Here is a 19206-nt window from a genome sequence, read left to right on the forward strand (position 1 = left end):
TAAGGCTCCACGTCGGCCTCGGTCGCACGGTCCTGCGAATTCGGCTGCAGCCGTTTAGTACGAAAATTTTATCTTTAAGAATATAAGTTCCTCACAATTGAGAAATTACATTCAGATTAGCTGAAGAAAAGTTATGGTCAAAAAGACATTATAAATACATCTATATCAATTTTAATGGTTGGTCATAATTCAGAACACGTTAAAATTTAGAACGAAACATAAAATAAAGTGAGATAATGCTAATATTTTTACGTCACGTATAGAATAATACATAATATATCTATAAAAATGTGTAAAAAAAGTCGACATATAATTTCTGGGAAGTTAGGAGCGAGAGAGGGGAATTAAATGCGACAGATTTTAGTCTCTCTTGCTTTATTTCTACAAATTAGCGTACATCGCACTTATAAATTACGGTTTAGTGATCGCTCTTCGGTGCGCACAACTACGCCGAGACGTTAACCTACGCTTTCTATCAATCCTCGTAAAAATGCGGTGAATAAATATCTAAGTACAAAAGCACGGCTGTGTCAGCGTAGTAACTAGTAAGTGTTAATAATGTATAGTATATGTGATCTACGTGTTTTAATATGGAGCTGTAAGCTCATTTACAATAGCTGCGCGCTCGATACCAGGCCAGTCGGTCCTCGATATATCCGGTCGTTTACGGTCGAGCTAAAATCGGAAATACCATTCACATCTCATGGAAAAACGAGGGACGATTCGCGATTGAATTACTATAGAAAACGACTCAGCTCTCTAATTCATAAAATTCATGCTCGATTAAAATTTCCTAAAGAGTTAACTCCGTCAATCACCAAGTCTTTTACAGCTGCGATCGCGTCGCCGTATCTCGCGCGCGAATTCCGGGTCCCGAAATACTCGGTCCGTTAAACGGAAAGCGCCAAGCGCACATTTTGTTGCCACCCTCGATCGTATTTCAGCCGTTTATTTGAACGGGACGTGCGCGAGCGTGCGGCGAGCCGACCGGCCGATCGCCGGTTTATAGCGTCCGCGCGCGTCTCGCTTACATATGTATATACATATATATATATTATTACATTTGGAACGCTCGCGCGCCGTTGGGCACCGTATATATCGAGCGGCCGCCTGTTTGTTTGGCCTGAAATTCTGCGCTTTGGAATGGCCGGCTGTCATGGAATGATGTCATGGTGAGTATCGTGGCCGCGCCTCGTCTACGTGGAGACTCTCAAGCCGGGAGAACGGCCAATCCGCCATTTTCGCGTCGAGCAAGAGGCACGTAGCGCGCGACCGTATCTCGGATTGCGAGCGATGGTTGTTAACGAGCTATTGCTGTTAATAAATTATCGTTAACAACAATTGTATTTTAGCAAATCACATAAAGTAGAATATCGATACCTTATTGACTCGTCATGCAGTTCGATTCTAACACTTGAAGAAGGAAATCCCGATCTCTTCTGGAGATGTGAAAATTTAATCCGGTGTTAGCATCCACGTCAAATGCAGCGGTATAATAAATTGCCAGGCTTAGATAAACGAAGGGATATTATATATATAAAGATGAAAAATTTCAGAACTAAGCATCAGATCGAAGAAAGTTAAATGAAGGGTAAAGTCATTGTTCTCTGGGTATCTTAAAAAGGATTGAAAGTCCAGAAAAATCAAAACTCAAACGATTTGATTTCTGTCTGACTCTGGCTTGATTATCTCTAATAGATACGTTTATAATAAATTTTAGCGCTCTGCACTCTATATATATTTTCCCTTCGCGTTTCCTGTTAAAATTAGGAAGAGAAAGACCCATCTCAAATTCTATGTAATGCTTGTTTTCGAGATATTCGCGATATTATTTATTATGTAAAAGTTCTATCATGCTCTTTACACTTTTCGAAACATGCAAGCTTGTTTCAGTTTTTTTAAGGACGGATGTTACGCGAGCGTTTACACGTAATCGTCGCGATACCAAAATTGCGTGGCATTAGAACGATAAAAGTATAATTTCGACTTTCCAGAAGAATGACTTGGAAATCTCAAAATTATGACCGTCATATGTATCGATATTTCCTTTTCTTCTCGTCTTTCTTTCTTCACAAATTCGCAATGCCGTCAAACGTCAGAGACGATAGTCCCTTTCTCAGGCAGAGATTTAAGATCGACACGAATGGATTATCCAACATCTGCGTTACGCTACAAATTTTATCACACGAAGCTCACATTTAGCCGCGCATACAATCGCGAGCAAACTCATGTAAAACTATTAACAGAGTGGATCTCTATAATTAATCGTTAATTACGTTGTATTTGGCTATTCCTGGGGCTCTGTATGCCCGGAAATGTCGCGAGGATTTAACATCGCGGCGATTAATCCGATCACAATTTATTTATACAATCATGTGCATTTTACAATCATTTTTATTTATACAAGCATTTGCAACGATTTGGGTCAATGTAACAAAATATTCGACGTGATAAAATAGTCTTTATTTTACTTTTTTTACTTTACGCGATGCGTTTCGTACATAACTTCATCAGCATCGTTATCTACATCAGGGTATCCTGAATCTATCAAAAAATACTTTGTAGAGAAATTTCTTAAGGAACTTGGTACCGACTTTTCCTTAGTAAGGATTTCTAAGAAATATGACTGTATCGTCAAAAATAAGGTCGTTTACGTGAGTAAGTTGCAAAAATTGCGAAAAAAAAAATAACAAGTCTTCGATTAGCAAATAATTTTAGGACAATTTCGATAATTGTACGACTTTAACCATCGAGATACATTTTTGGTAAAAATTTAAAAGCTAGACGATAACGTCTTTTCCTCGGCGTGTCGGCCGGGGAGACTCGAAGTCGGGTTCCGAAAATCTATCCCTCGAATATTTCACGACAAATCCAGGATGGTTTACGCAAATCTTTTTTCTGCTCGTTTATACACGTAAAAATCGGACGATTCGACGATATCGCGGCGTGCCTCTCGGCATCGCAAAAACGAAAAATGTTGGGCATTTTTACCTCGCTTTGGTCTACATGTAATTCGGCCACGTCTCGATGCCAGACACGTAGCGATGTGCGTATTGCGCGTAGGGCGTGGACACGTGTGGATGGCCCATCTGCGTACTCGCGTGCGAATGGTGCGCGTTATGGGCGGATATGTACTGGACCGGCGGAAGGGGAGGCTGCAGCTCGTGGTACCTGACCATCTCCTGAGTCCTGTCCTCCCATGACACCTCCGCGATCGCCTGCTCCGAGCAGTGACGCTTGATCGGTCTCTCGATCTCCTCCTCATATCTGGAAGTGAAGCGAAGTGTCCCGATGTCCCGTAAATCATGCAGAGAAAGACAGAGAGAGAGAGAGAGAGAGAGAGAAAGCGGCAGGGATAAATTTCGGAAAATCCATCGGTCAATTTTACAACGCGCCTCTCGTAACTTTGGTCTGATGTTAACGAACAATATTTGCACCGAATGTAATTGAGTGCTCTCAGAAGAGAAGACGTGCAAAATTAGAAATAAAAATATTAATTAGATAACGATGAAAGATATGAGGAATAAGTGCAACGAAACTTTTGGTGGTCGAAACTTTTAGAATGCCGCCATTATAATTTTACGTTCTTTTTAGGTTGCACTCTTTGACTTGAAATCATTGCGAAAGAGCGCAATTACGGCGGTCTCTCTACCTGTTGAGTAACCATTGCGAGGCGGTGGTGACTTGCACGGGCGGGTACTGATGTATCGGCGTGCTGGTCTGGGGCGGTAAGTATTGGTCGAGCTCGTTGCTCTCGACCTCGCACTCCTGGAAGTTCACCGGGAGATTCAGGCCGAGCCCGCCCAAAGTGCCGAGGCCGTTCAACTGATTCTCCTCGCCGGGGAGGCCGTCTCCGACCTCGATATACCGAAGATCGACCGCCGGTTGCTGATGCGGGGACTCGCTCGACGGCGTGCCGCTGACCAACTCCTGGTAGTACACCGTGTTGTTCTGCGGAAGCTGATTGCTCTGCGAATCAAGCGTCTTCATTTCGCGGGACGTCAACGATTAGAATGATTAACCGAGGATACAAACAATTCGTGCGCGCGCGAAGTAGCTTTGAATAATTATATTTACAAGAGGTCGAAGGATTAATCCTTTGCGGTCCTCTACTTCGAATTAGATTCGACATAATACGGTCGCATTCTTTAAGCATTCGAATCTATACGTGATTATAATCGGCAAATTATATTTTTAATATCTCTATGAATTTCTCCAAGTAATAAAAATTCTTTGATTCATGTTAGATACTAGCTGATTAGATGAAATTGAGGATGAAATACTTCATTTTCGCTCATTTGCGAGAAATTATTTGGTCTGCAAAGATTTAATCTTTTTTCGATTAAATATAATGATCGTAAAGCGAAAATTAAATGGCAACTTATTGTTTAAGTTATTATTATCACAATCATTGTTAGTTATGCAAATTGATCTTATGAACGATAATCTTAAAATGGCAAACGCGAGTATTGTAGATATAATTATCTAAGTTATTTCTTTCTCATCAAATCAAAAGTTTTCGGGCGATCGCAAGGGACGCGTTGAGTACCTGATTGATGTAGTGCTGTCCCCTGGGTGTCGTAGGGGGTGTCGGCGGTGAGAGGCCCTGACCGGGTGTCGTGGGTGGCGAGGAGCTCACGCCACTCTGCGGCGAATTGGGACCTTGAACGCCTCTAGGACTCATGTCCTCCTGCTTCATCGACCTGGTAACGCTGAACGTCACGTTGCTCTGGCTCCTCGTGGGCGAGCTCTCGCGACCGGAAGACGGCCCGTTCTGCTTCCGACGTCGGGGTTGATACTTGTAATCGGGGTGCTCGCGCTTATGGATAACGCGCAGACGGTCGGCCTCCTCGATGAAGGGTTTCTTGTCGTTATCGGACAGGAGCCTGTACACAATCAGCCGCGTAAGAAATTTAAATTATGCTGAACAAATAACCTTCGTACATATGTTGTACGAGCTTCGCGGTATCTTTTAAGCTACGCTCGAACGTCCACAGTTTTTCCGAATTGTTATAATTTTAAGACCTACATCGCGGAGCGATTCTCGACACTCGGCCGTGAAATCTGTCGTCGGCTCGACGTGATTCACGTCTCTTCGCGCCCGCATTGCGCGCGTATACACAAGCGAGCGAACGTCTCTCTCCTCGCGCCGCTCGTGGCCGAGCGTCTCTCGCTACCCGGCATCAGAAGAGCCTCGGAACGAGAGCGTTTCCATCGGCGTCTGATATATACTCTCGAATGAGTCGAAATGGGGGGTCTGGTTAGTGTTTCTGGGCACGTTAAGGCGCTCGAAGGCGCGCACAACTTAGTCCGCCTCGCGGAGCGGCTTGACGGGCGCGGGGCTCGGTGCACGGTTACGGTCCTTAAATGCTCTTTGTGTTTATATTCCCACTGGGCTCGTAAACCTCGCGGCCGATAAGGTTTTCCGGTGTAATAGAGAACGTCCGAGAGATTTCGAGGATTTCCGTCGTGCTACGCCAGCCGATGGTTCGTGCCGCCCAAGCGATTCACGTTTCTTCTCTTTAAACGTCTTGCATTTAATAATAAAGTCATCCTGCAGTATGCAGGATGACCTCAGGTTCGCCGCGCTTTCTCTCATCCACAAGATAATTTCCGATTCAGGTCGTCGATGACCGCTTCTTCTGAGTTTGACGTCTCATTCACATTCATTCTTTTCTGATATCTTCATTTAATTGTTGATATGTTTCTTAATTGTATTGTAAACACACATCGCGCAAAATGCAAAATAGAATGGGAGTTGTCATGAGAAACGTTTGAGGAAGCTGGTAATACATCATCTGGAGTATTCGCAAGCTCGGGATTTAAATCCCACGACGGGAGCTAAGCTCTCGAGCGGGTTGACACACGTATCTCAAGCTTAACCGAGAGTGTTTTGTCACTCCGACGGAAAGAAGGAGGGAGAAAGAGCGATAGACTGGCGGAGAGAGAGAGAGAGAGAGACGGAGAGAGAAAATCCATCTGGTCAATGGACACACACTTGCCACGAGCTTTTTTTCGACCAGTGGATGCCGACGATAGCGAGCCGTCGCAGCCTCTCTTTTTCCTCGCCAGATGCAACGCAGGGTCAGTCAATTTAGTTCTGCCTCTCGCCAGTATCTCTACGAGGTTATTTGTACATACGTATCAGATGTTACCCCGTGAGAGAGGAGGAGGAGGAGGAGGAGGAGAGAAATTCACACGGCCGAAGGTCGCACGAGCTCAATCTCGATGAATCCTCATCGCGGGATTCTAATTGAATTATCACGCTTGTCATTCCTAGTAACCGTCAACAAATCGCGAAATTGTCCGACTTTCTCGAAGCGTTCCTTGAGCCAGCTACTAAAGCGACGATAATTGCTTGACAGAATGTATAATGTTGAATATTAAAAAATTGCGATTAATGGTTAACTTCGTAAAAAGACGGAGACGTTATAAATTTGATTTTCGCGAACGTAATACTTCAAACAGCGATATAATATATAAAATCCCAGTCATTGGCCAAAAAGAGCAATTTGCGCTTTTACTTAGAATCGATAGCGGCTACCGCGAGAGGAGAAAATAATAGCTATCGCTTTCGCGGGAAGTCTGATGTGTGGAGGAATCGTTCCTTCCGGGAGATAAGACGGATTTACCTGTTCTCGTCACGCGCTATTTGCAGGCGGGCCCGCGGCGCGGAGAGGCGGGCTCGGAAAAATTCACCTGACGGACACAAGGCGCCTATTGTGGTCCCCGGGGGCCCCTTTATCTCCGGCAGGAACCGGCCGGCAGCTGCGAGCACGCGCCAAGGATGAACCGGGGGGATATCTGTTTTCCTTTTGTCGACAAACACATCGCGTTTGGAGTATCCGAATGGCGATACGTTTCGAGACGACGAGAGAGAGAGAGAGAATGCGAGAAAAAGATTTATTTCCAGGCACTGGCACCTGGCCCTCTTATCAGGATTGACGTGAGACAAGTCGGCGTCAAAGTCAGCGAGAATCGACGCAGTTACGATTAAAGTTCTTGCGCCAAAGGGGCAAGAATCCTTATCATTTTATACTGCAGATTTAGATCCTCGTCATATTCTCGTAACTATTGCGTGAATTATAAAATTTTTCCAAATTATATCATGATATCGCTTCAATCTCTGCTTACATATCTCTTAGATTTTATATTTCTCTACATTTTTACATCTTCATTACAGATCTTTTTCCTTTTGTACGCACATAAGGTCGCAAACATCATTATAATTCAAGTGTAACGATATCTCCTTTATTCACTTGTCACTTCGTGAACGACCGCGCCATCGATGTTGCGATCTCTGTACAATATACTCGCAAGCACGATCTTCGTTGAGCTTCGCCGTTTTATCGGTCTCATCGGGGTTGGCAAGCAACTCCGGGCCGCGTAGCGCGATCGCTCTAGCACTGTGTTCATTACCGAAGATGACTGTATCATTTGTTTCTGCGCGAAGGTGGATCAAAATGTCAGAGTGGCGCACGGCGACGTCTCTCAATCGACGACCGATCGGGCAAATTCGATTCTTTACGCGCGACGTGATTACTCAAAGACGATTTGGCTAGTTCATTCGCGCGTATTACGGAGCCTTGGCACAGTCACGTATAAATACATCTCGCGTTCGGACGTGAATGTGTTAATTGGGACTAGGTCCATACCGAAAAGGTGCTAAATAATGACTTTTTAAGAGCCGAAAACCGTAGGTCAACGTAACGACTCAAGGACGGCTTTTGTTTCTCTTGTACGAGCGGTGTCATGCCGATTTTGGTATACGAACCTTCAAAATCCCGTCTCCAACGTGTATTCTTTCTGCTTCTTATGCGAGAGGTCTAGAGGTGGGTAACGGTTCACCTACGAATGGTGAATGTCACTTGATTCAATCGACGCGCGTTACAGGACCAATAGATCGCTAATGAGCCCCGATATGGCGTTAGGAAAAAAATCGATTGATCTTTAATGCCAAGCGGCGTCTTATCTTTGGGCGAAAGCTCCGCCGCGCGCCGTGACAATCGCCGGGGTATCGATCGTCGATCTTTGGCGAACGATCGCGATCGCGGCCGGTGTTATTAAATGATTCGCGACGGGGGTCCTTGTCGGCGCGGCCTCTGATGATCGTTTATATGGCCCACTGGGGCACCTCGTTAGTCCCAACCAGGAAACGGAATCGTCCACCAGTCATCCCGCGTATACAGGATGTATCAGTGATCGCGTGCGTTGCGCGCATGTTTCATTTACCCGAAGTAAGTCTATCTCATCCTCTCGATTTCTACCTTCTCTTTATTCAACGGTAGGAGAAGGCGTTTAAACCTATTTTGAAAAGATGAAGAATTTTCTAAGAGCGATATATGGGGAAGCGACACGAGCGTTAAGGAGATTTGTATCTTTATAAAGAGAGGGCTGCCGAGACGTCACGCGAAGTGTGTTCTCCGCTGCTACATGTGCGACCCGAGTTCACGGGTCTCGAGAAGCAGGAACACTTGTACCACGTGCAGCCTAGGCGCCACGTGGTGCGGATGTGTTTAATACATATATGTATATACGTGCCGCCAACTCCAAAAGTAAAAAAAAAAAGAAGCATTCGCGAATTCGCTGGTAAAAATAGAAATGGGTTACGTATGAACAAGTGGTCGCGGGAATTGGAACGCGGTGACTCTGAACTTTCGTCGCACGATCCTTGTTGGGCGATATTAGCTCTTTCCGGTCCAGCGATTTTGATCGAAATCGCATGTGCAATTTCGCATCTTACGCAAGTGAAATCGAACGTGATTCCAAAACAGTCAAAGGATTATCTTTATTCTTCATTCTTTGATGACTGATTCTTTTTCTACATCAATCGTGAGAGAGATTGAAAACTTTTTGAATTTCTACAAAGTCACGGCATGGCAGTGAGAGAAGTATAATTCGCAGCGCGGAACCGTCGTATATTTATCAGAGATTCACAAAAAGGAAGAAATGCTTCCAAGTTTTCAATAAAGCATAAATTGAAGAATTTTGATTTCTTGCTACACATAAAAATCAATATTGATATAATTAAATTATCGCCTATTGTCGATATTTTGCCCCTTCGCGCGAATTCAACGTGTGAGCTTGAAATTATTGAATCGGCGATAAACAGCACAGGTGGCCTCGAATAAACGGCAGCTGTAAAATGATCAACAGCACATTTCCGTGCTTTCGGCTTGTGATCCGATTTTCTTCGAACGAGGCGAGCGCGAACGAAGATCAGCGAGCGCGATTCTCTCGCATGGCTGGCCGCCGCCTGGCGAGCTCGCATCTGTGAGAGAATCGGGCTTATCAGATCGGGAGAACGGAGAGGCATCCGATTGAAGACACGTGGTGCCGATTAATTTTATCGAAACAGTGTCTTTCCACCGCGCAGGGAGGCCGTTGAAACCTTACTCGTCGACCGAACGTTCGAGTGCGCATTTATATTTAATTCTCAACTACGCGACTTTTATAAAATCGAATCGAGCAAAAGGAAAAATTGCAGTAAAAAGTTGTATTAGATTGAAGCAAAGGTCTAGTGACATTTTGTTAGATTTCGAGCTAAATAATTCTAACAAAGATAATAAAAGAGGAGCATAAACGTCAGAGTTATCTTTATCATAATTTTCAAAAAAAAAATATAATGGTAGATTTTAAGTTGAATATTTTAGATTGTAAAACATCTAAGATCTTGCGCTAATCTAGAATAATGAAACCGCCGTGCCTCTCCTAGGATTTGTCACGTTACTGATTTACCGCTACCGTTCCGCCTGACGCGTTCAAAATATTGACGCAAGCACAAAGAACGCGCGACACTCACCGCCATAACTTTCCCAGTGTTTTCGACAGCTCGGCGTTGTGAAGCTGTGGGTACTGATCGGCCAGTTTTCGCCTCGCAGCCTGGGCCCACACCATAAACGCATTCATGGGCCTCTTGACGTGGGCCGCCCTTTTGTCGCCGGAGCCCCTGCAATTCGAAGACATTATCTTCATTGGAAACGATACACCTCTCTATACAAATTTGCGCGAACAAACACAAGATTCTATTAAAGAGACTTCTTCAATATTACCCAGCGAGAAACCTCTTATTTATGTACCTCATTACGATTACTGCGCGCTCTAAACCTCTAAATGATTAATTCAATTCACCGCATAGCTCGTGATACTCATATGCAACGTAACTTTAACACGTAACTGAGTCCTTATTTTTTTGGTATTTTACCGCTTCCGGTTAATTTCTTTCGCGATACAACTTCGATAAAGTACTTTTACAATATTATATCAAATGTCCCGTCAAACTTTCACAGAGTCGCGTAAATCTCTGATCTCTTACGACTTGAAGAAACGCAATTTATATAAAAAATGAGGTTTTTCAAATCGTTCAGTAGAAATAAAAGCTAAATTCAACAGCGAGAAAGATTCTCTCTCTCTCTCTCTCTTTCTTTCTCTATCTACCTACCCGGTCGACTATTCTGGCGGATAATCTGGTGACTTGCAGAAGAAAATAACCAGAGGCGACGGCACGGTATATACATACACACGCACACATACGTATCCGTATCGGGTTCTCCGCGCGGGCTACCCCCGGGTCATCCTGGCGAGCGGCGCGGAGCGTTTAAAACCGGCCTTAAAATAACACCGTGGCTGCCGACGTGTGACGGGTAGGAATGGACGTATCCCTTTCTTTCCGAGAAGATGACTTCATAAAACTTTTGCCCCGTCCAGAGCCCAGGGATCGACGTGATTGACGTGATTGCCGCGCCAGGAGAGATATCCTGGACTGGCCTCTTCCCTCCCCCTTCGTCCCTGTTTTTCTTTTTACCCTTAATCGAGGATTCTTTAAGGACTCGCGCGCGGCCGCCCGAGCGGACGGCCGTGAGGCTCGAGGAACGGGCGGCATACGGTATACGGGATTATTTTCTAGCGGGAATCGTTAGGTCGGATATAAAGAGATAGGCAGTTATTGTGCGATCTTAAATAATGTCGAAACAATCGGATTAAGATACGAAGGTACAGCTCGGATGTAGCTGGCGATACGTAAACGATATCAGATGCGTACATATAAATTATGTATATTTATCGTGTACGAGAGTGTGCGACGTTTGTCGCGATCGATTCCCGATACAAGACGGGATAAAAGGATCGCTCCGAAGGCTTCCGGCCGAGGAAAGCGGAACCCGGAGGGACAGCGTTGCTGCAACAGTCCGTAGGGTGTAATCGGACCTATACAAGCGTTCGATTCGCGCGGGGATTACACGGGGATAAGCGTGGCGAACGCGCGTAACGCGGGTGAAAAGGACTCCGGCGCGCGTCTCAAGGATTCGAAAGCGGTACCCGCGGTACATTTCGGCCTCTTTGAAATGAGAGGGGCGTTAAATCCGTGTGTAAACCCGCGGAGCCGTTGGTAATTAGCGTGGGCTCACTAACGAGGGTTTTCACGGCGCTCCTCGACGCGAGCGCGCGGCACACACGACGCGCGCGCTTTACCTGGATAAACGCAAGGAGAGGAAAAAAAAAAGGGGAAAAAAGACGTACGATGCGTGTGACTCTGCGTGTTCGCAACGTAGGCGTGGTACCGTGCAAAATGGCACGAACGCGCAGCAAGAAGAACTCGAGAGCGATATCAGGCGGTTAATTAAAAGAAAAAAAGAAGCTTTCACTTACGCGCCAACTTTATCCTGCGTCTTGGCGTGAATACAATTTTCACCGCGTTATCATTTTTGCGCGTTTAGAAATCGTCAATTAATGTTTGATATATACGGTACGGATCGCGGCTTCTGCGAGACACGATACACACTCTCACGGAAATTCATGGGAATTAAAAAACCGGTCGATTTTATCGGGCTCTATCGCCGGGAATAAACACCGCACCCTGCGTCTAACCCCTCCGAGATAACCCCGTAATTGAGGGTTAGCGATAAGCGCGCGTAACGATACACTCCGTGATTTCCGTCGTGGCCCGTCCTCCTCTATGATCTAACCGCGTACCTAGTACCGCGTAATCGCTCCTCCTCGCATCGTTCCGTTGAATTTTTCCGGCGTCTTATCTTCGACGCACGCGACAGCCGCGATCCTCCGGACATTCTTTTCGTACGCGTCTAACGACGTTGAGATTATAAGATGAAATCATAAGCAAATCTTCTTCGCTGAAATCAACATTCGTCGATATCATTTGATGGAGTTTTCTTCGGAGAATTTTAAAGTTTCTAACGCGTTTCAAAAAGAGACGTTGCTTCAGCATTAATACCAAATTAATGTCTTTTTGTCGGTCGCGGCTTTAAAGTCATTTCCGAAAATACACTCGAACCTTTGATTGCGTGATTTTCTAGATACATTCCAAAATTTTATTATCTCGGCGATGTCCCAAATTGCAGGTGATGACAGTTCACGCAATTACAATTACACCCAAACGTAATTTCCACATTTGACACAACATAAGTCTCTTATAGACGCTCCGATAAGATACTTTTCAGTTTCCGGTGTTTTTTTAATCTTCCCGATATAGATCCTTCTATCCTTTTTGCAAAAGCAATTACGATCGTCGCGGCAACTAGAAATACCAAATCGCAGTATCGGCAGCCATTACGACGGCGGATCGGAAGGCGCGTTGCACAATTTTCCGCGTATCGAGGTCGAGCTCGCGATTTTATCGAGTTCGCCGGCGATCTAATGATTTTTCATCGGCGAGCACCGAGTGACGCGCCGAGGACACACCGCTCGACGAGGAACACTCCGCTCCTAAAGTGCGGAAAGAAATAGCATTTCAGTTTCTCTCCTCTCGTTATTTCCTTCTTTCTTCTTTCTTTTTTTTCGGATCGTTATCGGGTCGCTATTTTAAAACCGCCTCTGCCTTCCCACGATCGAGGAGGACCGACGGGCTGGCGCGCGGGATGCGGCGATCGGGCATTAATTAGCCAATTTGCGTTAATTGGCGACCGAGGACATTTTTCCGCGAGACGCACGTTTCCCAGGCCGGGGAAACGAGTGCGTCATAATTGAGTTAGCGTTACGTATTTTTAAGGCCGCGCGTCGCGCTTCCTCGTCCTCTACTTCTCTCCCCGACGGCTCCGTCGCGCCGTTCCTTCTTCTTTCTCTTCTTCGGTTTTTTCTCCCCCTCCCTCCTTTTTCCCCCCTCGCGCGAGTTAAACCCGCGAAGCTTCACAGGACGGCCACATATGCGTGCGTGTCTATGTTAACGCGTCGCTAATACGACTCGCGACGATTAAAACGCTTCGCGAAAACATCGAGGAAGCTAGAGGAGAAAAAAAGAAATACCTCTCGGAAGCGTTTTCTATTTCAGTGATTCATTAATCTTTCTGCTCTAAACAGAAAAAAAATATGAAACAAAATGGTGTCGTAACATCTAAATGAAATATCAATGGAGAAATACATCTTTCATTCGTCAGTGTCACATACATATGTCGACGTTTGCGAAGTTACTTTATCATATATGATAAAGTAACTTCGCAAACGTCGACTATGTTAATTTTTCTTAGTTCCTTCGATTCGGTGAGTTTTTTCGAACGACGGCAAGATCTCTTTTCATCATCCTCCTCAAATTCTAGCAAAAGAACGTTTAAAATATGACTAATGAAATCTGACTAAAGACTTTAGAAGATTACGCCAAAGCGCCCGAGCAATTTTTCGAAATCTTTCCATCGCTCGAATGAAACGGCGGTTCAGAAGTGAGGAAAAAAAAGAGTCCGCCACGCGATACACTTACTTGGTAGCAACGGGTACCAGGGTCCAGTCGTATCCTTGGAGAACCTTGGCGACGGCAGCGCTGATTCCCTCGCCGCCGTTGGCGGCCACCGTCGCCGCGGCGACGGCCGTTGCTGACGCTTTGTTATTACCGTTGATGCTGTTGTTATTGTTGTTATTGTTCCCGACCGCCGGCGAAATCGACGCGCCGCTGCTCTCCGGCTTGACGTCATTCATCTTCATCCCCTTCGTCGCGTACGTCGCGCGCAACAACGATCAACGATGCCCGCGAGGCCCGTCGGTGCCGAGGGTGCCGTGCGATCGCACGCGATCAGTCCTACCGATTTGTCGACACGCGGCAAACACGTCTCATCTCATCTCAGCCGCGAAGAGTAATCACGATCGATCAATTTGTCATCGCCGCGATAACGCAGCCGCTCTTGTTATCGCCTTTTATCATCGCGGCGAGCGCATCGCTTACGTTTTCCCGCGATTCGGCCGCGACCCGGCGGTCGACGATAAGTTTCGTCAGCTGCTGCCGCGGTCTCTGTCCGGTCTCGATCCTTCCCTCCCCTCGCGGAGTTTTGGCTGTCGCGTCCCGATCGGCGACCGTCACGTTTGTAATCAAATTCGTTGGCGATTAACTCGCGCGTATCTCGCGCGCACACGCGTGACTCGTTTGCAGCGTCGTTCTATCTGCTCGTCGGTCGCCTTTTTGCTCGTCACAGTTCGCCGAACTCCGGCTGCTTCTTATCTGCGCCGCTCCTCTTTGTCCGTCTCGAAGTCTCGCGCGCTTGGTCCCCTTCCCGAGAAATGCGAGATCGGTGCCGCGTATCTCGTGATCGACAGCTTTCCTCGACGGTCGGTCCTCTTATCCTTCCGCGTAGATCATTGCACTTTGCTTCTCTGCCTCGAGCCAGCGGATCTTCAGTCGAATGACACGTGTCTCGGTAAACAGATATCACTGGCGTTTAAACGGATTCTCGTATCATTACAGTCTACCATTCGTCGTGTATCCTTCGAGAGGAGCAGCATCCAAGTATCGTCATACGTCGTGAGATCGCCCGTGATGTCAGCGGAACTGAAATTGTCCGAAAGCATTCGCGGAATCCGCGGGGAGTCTGCGATGTCTCTCAGTAGATCCGTTCGTCCGATCGTCAGAAACCGTTAACTCGCACGAGCCGTCCGGTCCAAGTCTCGCAGGGACCACGACTTCGCACCTTTCGAAGAGTCTTCCGTGTAGCGGCGTTCGAACAGTTTTTTTTTCTTTCACATAACGACACCGTGAACTCCGGTATCTCCGTTCGCCGGGCCGGACGACGGGGATCGCGCTCGCATTACTCGCGTTAACTCGCGCCGAGTTGAAGCTCTCGGGGTTTCGGCGGGTCGCTTGTCGCGCGATCGGCGCTCGAGTGAGGTGGTTGCATCGCCTCGGGGCAGTTTCCACCACGAGGCCTGACATCGTTCACTCGGCTCGGCTGGCTCGTTTTGGGGGCGGGGCGAAGGCAACGCGCTGGTAACACTTGTTGCTCCGTGAAGTCCCGGCGACGGTCGCGTGCACCGGGAGGGAGATGACGGCGGCGGCAGCGGCGGCGGCGCGGCGGTGGAAGTGGCCGGGATATCTCGCGGATGGAAACGAGACAAGGAGAGGGCACACGAGGCACTCGCTCGACGTATCTCGCGGCCGTCGTGTTCGCCGGCCTCGTCGTCGCCTCGACGAGGAACGCGGCCAAATAAGGCGGCACCCACGAGGCCGTTATATTTTTTTGTTGCTTCTTCGTATTGTAATACACCGTCAATGGAAAGATTCCGCGTTATCATAATCGACGTACGAGCAAAAGCGAGCCTCGCCATAGCGGGAAGGTCTGCGATCGTAATTCTTTAACCCTTATATATTCAGACACGATCAATCATTACGATAATAATGAGATTGAGTTTGCTTTTAATTAATAATAATTATAAAAGATTTACTGTAATTAATTAATCAAAAGGAAGGCTGCTGAAAATCTATTCATCGAAATTCATCGAAAAGAAATTCGTTTGCAAGTTTCGATAAAAAAATAAAAGCCCTCCTATGCGCGAGTATGTAATAAAAATTAGCGAGAAAATATACGTGATCCAAGCGGAATGTATAAAAATGATTACTCCGAAATAGAATCTCGAGTACCAAATAAACATTACACTTGTGTGGCATTTACTTTTTTCGGCGTTGACTTAATTCTCTAGTACGAGTTCCACTAATACATACCTCTTCAAACTCTATCTCTCTTCCTCCAACACTTTTTATTTTAATACGAAGTGTTGGAGTTCTTCTTTTTTTTCCAAGACCACGATTGCATTTATGATACGCCGCTAAGGATTGGAGACAAAGAATGCGAACACGCCATCTCGTTGACCAAAGAAAGGGTGTCCTGCGACAATGTTGCACCATCCGACTGCAATACTGACATTTTTTTCGCGCGAGAGACCACTCTCGCTGACCGACAATCAGACGTTAATAATATCGCGGATTTGTCTCTCTCTTTCTTTCTCTCCGTCTCTGTCTCTCTTTCTCTCTCTCTGTTCTCGGATAGATCATCTCCCCTTCCTCATGTGATACCGCGTTCCCCTCCCCTTCAGGCTGTCAGAGAGATCGCCGGTCATTCCATTTATATTTCGGTGCTCTTTGCTGACAAGAGAGTTTCCATGGCTACGATATCCTCCGGGAGGATGGAACCAATCGTATTTCTGCTTGCTCCACCTATCTCTCGCCTCGTCCCTCTTCTTCTCTCCCTCCTTCCCTCTCCCTCTCTCCTACTGCAGCTCCTCGGTTCTCCGCTCCGTTCCTGCTCGCGATCATCTCCGTTCCTCCGACGTGGTCCCGTCGATTGGTCCGGCGGTCGGCTGCAATTATGACGTCGCGTGGAGGAGAGTACATGCCGCATCAAGACCGGTTGCATTCACGATTGCACGCTGCACTCATCGACCGACCCTCGTGGTGACCGGACATTTACGTTTCGGCAAGGAAACGAAAGCTTCGACGAGACGCGCGTAGTTCGCGAGGACTTTCAATGTTGCTTCATACTTGGGAATCTTGCAAATAAATTTACCTCTCGCGTTTTTACATCGGATTCTTTTCAACGCAAAGAGGACATAGGACGTACGAAAGATAGCCATCATGTGTACATTTTGTAGAAAGACCCAGATTTTATGATGTCATTAAATTAATAAACGTCATAACGAGAAAAATTTTCTACTTTGAATGAATTTAGCGAATTATTTATGGATTTCTAAACAAGCTTATTTTTTCATTAACGAAAGCATTATTAATTAGCTCAGTAATTGTTATTTCTCGCAAAATAGAATGATGTCAAGCCGTCCTTTAAATGTTTTACCGTTAAAGTCATTTGGAATGAGATTCGTTATTAAATTACCTGTTTTATTAATTACGCTATTATTAATTAGAAATATATAAATTCCATTATTTTTATGAATCAGCATAGTATAATGGAGTTATCTGCTTTAATATTTGTCAACTGCATTTGCATCTTCGAACGCACATAAATCTTGACCCGTATGCAACAGTCTCTGGAACGCAGCTCGAGTCATTAATCAAGTCGGTTGTAATTAACGATTTCGTAAGCGTCAGTCCGAGAACTCCGAGCGAATTAATTAGAAAGCAATAGGAATCGACTAAGTTTCACAATGAAAATTAAGCGTGGCGAATACGACGAGAAAGATTTGCGGATAAGGAGAACGAAGCTGCGTTCCTAGATGCGGTCAGTTTTCGTAAACAAAAAGAGAAGATTTTCATCTTATTTTATTTTGTAAGAGTAATACAGTCTTAGCGATTACATGTCAGAAAGATTATCTAATTTGTAAGTCATCATAATATGCATATTTGTGCCACTGAAAACTGAAAACGCGTTCTAAACATACAGAACGCATTCCAAATCAGAATAGTCGACGACTGGTTCGCCGTTTCCTTACAACGAAACCTACGCTATATCTTTGTATTCCCCATAAAGTCGAAAAGCGAATTTATCCGCGTAAAAGAGGAAAAATTAAATCTCCGCTGAAATTCATAATCTGGCTTCAAATAAATTATCAGTATGCAACAGTAATCTAATTGTCTTCTAAGAGTTCCAAAGGATTAATCAAAGTTTAATTTTTTTCCTCTCAATTTTAAGAATTATTTCTTCAAACTTAAAGGAAAATCTGCGTTGGATATTCTTCAGTTGTTAAATTGCACCAAGATCCTTTAATTAATTCGCTAAAATCAAAAAGGCAGCTCTTTAATTATCATTCCTCCGCGGATCGATTCCCGAGTGAGATTAACTTATGCCGTTCTTGCGAAAATGATTTAACCGCGATCCGCGAAAAATCGGGTCGCGTACATTTGCCGCGCGTGTTTGCCGACACGCGTACACTCGTACACGTGTAGCTATCGGCCTCATGTACTACGCAATGACGTTGCCGGGACGCGATGATGACGGCGCAGAATGTCTCGAGGCTCGTGTCTCCGTTGGGGGTCCGTGCGCGAGTCGCCGGTGCTCGCCACCCGGGGGGCTACATGTGTCGGGTACCCGGCTCTACCGACCTCCCTCCCCCCTCGCCACGTCCCCCGCCCCATGGGATCCTTTCAAGTGCCCGACGGCACGCCGTCCCGACCCCCAGGAATTGCTGGAATTATTATTTTATCGCGGCGACGAGGGAGAGTCGCCTTGCGTATTCGATATGTATCCCTCGATCCACCGCCGGGCTTTCCAACGGTGATCTCTCCCCCTTATCGTTCCCGGTTCTGTTACATCCGTGATTAATAACGATATATAATTAATACTTATCGAGATTAAGAGGTACGAATGCACATTTCGAGAGCACGAAAGTGAAAGTCATATTAAATCTTTTTCGATAGCCAGATAAGAGATAGATATTTTTTTATTGTCCATTATTCCCAGATAAACACATATAAAAAAAATTATAAAAATTAATACTTAACATCTTTCAAAATATTTGAGATAAAGGAAAATCGAAGCAATTTATTTAAATTCATAATAAACTTTTTTACTTTATCATTTTTTGGAAAATGTAGAGTTCAAGTTTTGCTTTTATACACCTTTTGTATGAATTTATAATTCTTTTATATGATTTTCTTTTGAAAGATATATCTTTGAATTATGTCTTCTAATTCTAATTGATTAAATCACTAAATTCTCTTCCTCTATATTAAATTCTTTTTATTGCTGTACTGTTTAAAGAAAAAGAGAGAAAGACATATTTTTTTTAATTTTATACTACCTACTGTTTATTCAAATGTTAAACGTAGCTTTGGATATTCAAAGAGGATGTAATAATCGCCTCGAAATAAAGAGACACGGATGCGAAGCTGGTGCGAATGTTTCCCCGGATGGAAACGCCGAGGCTGTGCCTCAGGAGCGGCTCTGAGAGAGACAAAGAGAAAGAGAGAAACGAATTCTCGCTTACGTACACCGGGGAAAGGCCCATATTGACGCCACGTGCGCGCGCGTCGGGATGTTTATCTCG

General features: G+C 45.5%; 1 protein-coding gene across 2 annotated transcripts; it reads right to left on the bottom strand.

The window, feature by feature from the left end:
• Window positions 1–358: 358 nt before the first annotated feature.
• LOC139771702 (transcription factor Sox-9-B) lies at window positions 359–15337 on the bottom strand. Of its 2 annotated transcripts, none has more exons than XM_071704664.1 (5): window positions 13706–15337; window positions 9803–9949; window positions 4550–4886; window positions 3653–3969; window positions 359–3267 (listed from the first exon to the last, which is right to left on the bottom strand). In XM_071704664.1, the coding sequence occupies exons 1-5, from the start codon at window positions 13924–13926 to the stop codon at window positions 3003–3005; spliced, it is 1287 nt and encodes a 428-aa protein (XP_071560765.1). In that variant the 5' UTR covers window positions 13927–15337; the 3' UTR covers window positions 359–3002. The 2 variants fall into 2 exon arrangements, with proteins under 2 accessions (XP_071560765.1, XP_071560764.1); XM_071704663.1 differs by having other exon boundaries at window positions 3653–3984.
• Window positions 15338–19206: the final 3869 nt, after the last annotated feature.

Source organism: Temnothorax nylanderi, unplaced genomic scaffold (assembly GCF_030848795.1).
Source record: "Temnothorax nylanderi isolate EJ_2023f unplaced genomic scaffold, tnyl_v1.0 TNYL_tig0043_pilon, whole genome shotgun sequence".
NCBI classification, from domain to species: domain Eukaryota; kingdom Metazoa; phylum Arthropoda; class Insecta; order Hymenoptera; family Formicidae; genus Temnothorax; species Temnothorax nylanderi.